General features: G+C 40.3%; 1 protein-coding gene across 2 annotated transcripts in view; it reads left to right on the top strand.

Moving 5' to 3' along the window:
* Positions 1–3617, top strand: part of tex2l (testis expressed 2, like) — a 17565-nt gene extending 13948 nt beyond the window's left edge. For both annotated transcript variants that reach the window (XM_020615852.1, XM_020615853.1), the window contains exons 11-12: positions 2097–2217; positions 2312–3617. In XM_020615852.1, the coding sequence (XP_020471508.1) occupies positions 2097–2217; positions 2312–2464 (274 nt within the window). In that variant the 3' untranslated portion in view covers positions 2465–3617. The remainder of the gene's footprint in view (positions 1–2096; positions 2218–2311) is intronic.
* The last annotated feature ends 1283 nt before the right edge of the window (positions 3618–4900 follow it).

The following is a 4900-nucleotide window of genomic DNA, read 5'->3' as shown; positions in this document are numbered from 1 at the left end:
TACAGTGCCTTGCGGAAGTATTCGGCCCCCTTGAACTTTGCGACCTTTTGCCACATTTCAGGCTTCAAACATAAAGATATAAAACTGTAATTTTTTGTGAAGAATCAACAACAAGTGGGACACAATCATGAAGTGGAACGAAATTTATTGGATATTTCAAACTTTTTTAACAAATAAAAAACTGAATAATTGGGCGTGCAAAATTATTCAGCCCCTTTACTTTCAGTGCAGCAAACTCTCTCCAGAAGTTCAGTGAGGATCTCTGAATGATCCAATGTTGACCTAAATGACTAATGATGATAAATAGAATCCACCTGTGTGTAATCAAGTCTCCGTATAAATGCACCTGCACTGTGATAGTCTCAGAGGTCCGTTTAAAGCGCAGAGAGCATCATGAAGAACAAGGAACACACCAGGCAGGTCTGAGATACTGTTGTGGAGAAGTTTAAAGCTGGATTTGGATACAAAAAGATTTTCCAAGCTTTAAACATCCCAAGGAGCACTGTGCAAGTGATAATATTGAAATGGAAGGAGTATCAGACCACTGCAAATCTACCAAGACCTGGCCGTCCCTCTAAACTTTCAGCTCATACAAGGAGAAGACTGATCAGAGATGCAGCCAAGAGGCCCATGATCACTCTGGATGAACTGCAGAGATCTACAGCTGAGGTGGGAGACTCTGTCCATAGGACAACAGTCAGTCGTATACTGCACAAATCTGGCCTTTATGGAAGAGTGGCAAGAAGAAAGCCATTTCTTAAAGATATCCATAAAAAGTGTCGTTTAAAGTTTGCCACAAGCCACCTGGGAGACACACCAAACATGTGGAAGAAGGTGCTCTGGTCAGATGAAACCAAAATCGAACTTTTTGGCAACAATGCAAAACGTTATGTTTGGCGTAAAAGCAACACAGCTCATCACCCTGAACACACCATCCCCACTGTCAAACATGGTGGTGGCAGCATCATGGTTTGGGGCTGCTTTTCTTCAGCAGGGACAGGGAAGATGGTTCAAATTGATGGGAAGATGGATGGAGCCAAATACAGGACCATTCTGGAAGGAAACCTGATGGAGTCTGCAAAAGACCTGAGACTGGGACGGAGATTTGTCTTCCAACAAGACAATGATCCAAAACATAAAGCAAAATCTACAATGGAATGGTTCACAAATAAACATATCCAGGTGTTAGAATGGCCAAGTCAAAGTCCAGACCTGAATCCAATCGAGAATCTGTGGAAAGAACTGAAAACTGCTGTTCACAAATGCTCTCCATCCAACCTCACTGAGCTCGAGCTGTTTTGCAAGGAGGCATGGGCAAAAATTTCAGTCTCTCGATGTGCAAAACTGATAGAGACATACCCCAAGCGATTTACAGCTGTAATCGCAGCAAAAGGTGGCGCTACAACGTATTAACTTAAGGGGGTTGAATAATTTTGCACGCCCAATTTTTCAGTTTTTTATTTGTTAAAAAAGTTTGACATATCCAATAAATTTCGTTCCACTTCATGATTGTGTCCCACTTGTTGTTGATTCTTCACAAAAAATTACAGTTTTATATCTTTATGTTTGAAGCCTGAAATGTGGCAAAAGGTCACAAAGTTCAAGGGGGCCGAATACTTTCGCAAGGCACTGTATAATGTCCCATCCACTTATATGGAGGAGCTGGAATTTATGACCTATTCTTTAACCAGCCACCAGAGAGTGATCTACTCATGGTGGCTTCACTTCTGGAAGCCGTCACAATGTCCATCTCTTATACAGTCAGTAATTGTGACCATGTTTATTGAGCAGGACATTTTACATTGTAAACTCAACTTGTGTTTTCTGGTGGACAAACTACGTAACTATGGTGACACTGTATAAATCCACTTCAGCTTTAGAAGCAGTGCTTACTCAAAAACCAATCAGATCATCCTGTTCTTCATCAGCACGGTGGTGGAACTCACCTCGTCTCCTGCCAAGAGAACAGTTATTTATTCTACCTATCACTTTTAGTTGAGTGCTAATGGCGTTTTAAACACTGCCACAGCATGAGACTGAAATATTACTGATTATAACCACATTTGATTTAGCAAATGTTATGATCTCTTCTGCAGGTACAGCTTCTGCATGCCACCCAAGCTGGATCTGCACGTCCATCCCAAACTTGGGGAGAGGGAGGTTACTTTCTGCCATGTGACTGAGTGGATTGAGAAGAAACTGCAGGACGAGTTCCATGTAAATAAACAAAGAAACAAACTGCACTTATGTACAGTATGTTTTGACCCTGTTCTCAGCAACACATCTCACAATCATTTTTTATCCTCTCCAGAAAGTGCTTGTACTGCCAAACATGGATGACATCTACTTACCGCTGATGCGCTCTGGGGTGGACATCCACCCTGACGCCCCCCAGCCCCAACACTCCCAAAACTCCTCCAGAGAAGAGATCCCACCTGAGACCTCTAGGGCAGAATCTCACTAGTGTCTCGCTGTTGGCGATCAGAGGAGACCTGAGCCTGCAAAATGGGTTCGTTAATATAGGTCTTAGGCAGACCCTTGTGTTTTTAAAAGGGGTTTATAAAAGTCTGATGCTTTGCACTGCAGGTGTTTGGGCGGTTAATAGAGAATCTGGATTTGTTTGTGCCCTCTCAGTACAGTCACTCATTGAATTGGTAGAGTGTACATTACATAATGACAAACAAGTACAAGTGATACTTTTTGCAGCGGTTTACATGTGAATTAACCCTATATTTATATAGTTATATATTTGCTGATTTAAATTTTACAACTCATTGTCACTTTATTAAGACATATTATTGAATAAAAGCTGAAAAATGCTTGTAAGATTTTTTTCTCAATTAATGCACTTTCACAAACGTCCCCAATGTATGTTGCTCTACTTTATTTTGGTGCAGCTCCAATGTCCATCCTCATACAAACATACATCTGGACTAACACAGGCTTCTTCGTTAATTAATATATTAACTGATATTGCAACTTTTCAATATACTTAAACTGATTTTTAAACCAAACATCAAAGGATGTTTGCGGCAAATAACTGCAAGCCATCATTAATGAGGCATTACAATGATCATTGGGACAATGAGATATTTATTCTGTTAATCTGTTAAAAAGATTCAGGCATTCATTTGATTTACCATATACTTTGCAAGGCATGTGGTTCTTTGTGCTCAAAAAGGCTCAAATTTGTGCTATGCTTCGATGCTTTAGAAAACACGACTTATTTACCTCAGCATTTCTCCAGGGACGAATGTCTCAGTTTAAACTGTAAGAGTGTGGAATACATTTAGGAAGTTTGCCAGCTGGCCTAGAAACTGAAAGGTCCTAAAAGAGAAGGTTTGACTTCCCAAGACTGGTTTCAGCACAGGATAAGACCCAGCAGCAAAATGCAGTAATAGATGATAATGGTTACAATACTCATCAATTACAAAATAAACAAGCAAATCACAGAAAAGGATGGAAAGCAAAGATTCAGATGAACTGCTCATCAACTACATCATGTGTGTGACAAACAGCCTGCTCAAAATGTGAAACTGAGTCCTGACACATAAAATGAAGTCACATGAGAAAGAAGTGTGAGAGTGTGTGGGAGGATGTGTGTGTGTGTGTGTGTGTGTGTGTGTGTGTGATTCTGTGGATGTGTGTTCATGGTGATACTGTGGAGTTATCAGCAGTATGATCATTAAACAGGCTCTAGGTCTATTTTGAAAATTGTTATGTGACAAATTGATTGCAGCTAATTATTCCACAGTGGAAATGATCTAAGAACAAATTTGAACAGAACCATATTTACATGTTTTTGAAACACTGGTATAACGTGATCTTTCATTTGTTAAAAAAACACCACCAAGTTGTACCATAAAATTATTATAAAATATTATGTCTGATTGAACCCAGGCCTAATTTTGAAGTAGATAAACAACTCTGAGAATAAAAGTGATAGTAAATATATTGGTGTGGGTACATAGACAAAAGATTTCCTTTTCTATTAGTAAGTGCAGCTTTGAGTTCTACATGTCATCATTGTCTGGAGGTGGAAACTAAGTTTATCTCTGTTTTATGTTCCACTATCCCCATGGATGGATTATGAATACTGCACATACTATAAGTGCAAGACCCACAAACTGAAACAGACTGTGATTGGTCTCTGTCCAGTCATAATACTTTTGTGTCTCTTTACATTCCTTTTGCATCTATTTTTACTTGTTCTATGTGTCTTTTTATCGCCACTTTGCATCTCTTTTCATTATGAGCCTGCTTTCATTTGTTTAGCACCTCTTTACCTCCCTGTGACCCTGTACAGAACTCGGTGGATGAATGAGTTTTCAACCCATTATTCCTCTTTGGCCTCTGACAGAAGCCAAACAGTGGACTTTGAGTTAGCATAATGCTGCTTGAATGAAGGAGAGGTCTATGAAATTGCAAGTGCCCCTTGAAGTTGTAGAGCTGCATGTAAAAATACCAATCATACACCATGTAGAATCTCACAGTGAACATTAGAGGGCAGCACATCTTCCTTAACTCTGCTCTCAAACCAGCAATGTTCTCTGGAGAGGATCTGGACTTCATTGTCCTCAAAAGAATGTCCTTTGTCCTTCTGGTGGAGGTGGACTGCTGACTCTGGTCCACTGAAGTTGGCCCTCCTGTGTTGGGCCATGCGTTTGTGCAGCGGCTGCTTAGTTTCACCAATGTACAAGTCGTTACACTCCTGACTACACTTAATTGCATACACCACATCACTCTGTTTGTGTCTGGGTGTTTTGTCTTTCAGGTGGACCAGTCTCTGCCGCAGGGTGTTCCCTTGTTTAAAGTTAACTGGGATATTGTGGTTGTGAAAGATCCTTTTTAACTTCTTTGATAAACCAGCCACATAAGGGATGACAGTGTTATCCCCTCT

The sequence above is a fragment of the Monopterus albus genome, unplaced genomic scaffold (genome assembly GCF_001952655.1).
Source record: "Monopterus albus unplaced genomic scaffold, M_albus_1.0 scaffold171.1, whole genome shotgun sequence".
Classification (NCBI taxonomy): domain Eukaryota; kingdom Metazoa; phylum Chordata; class Actinopteri; order Synbranchiformes; family Synbranchidae; genus Monopterus; species Monopterus albus.
This window is presented reverse-complemented; position numbering and strand designations above follow the sequence as displayed.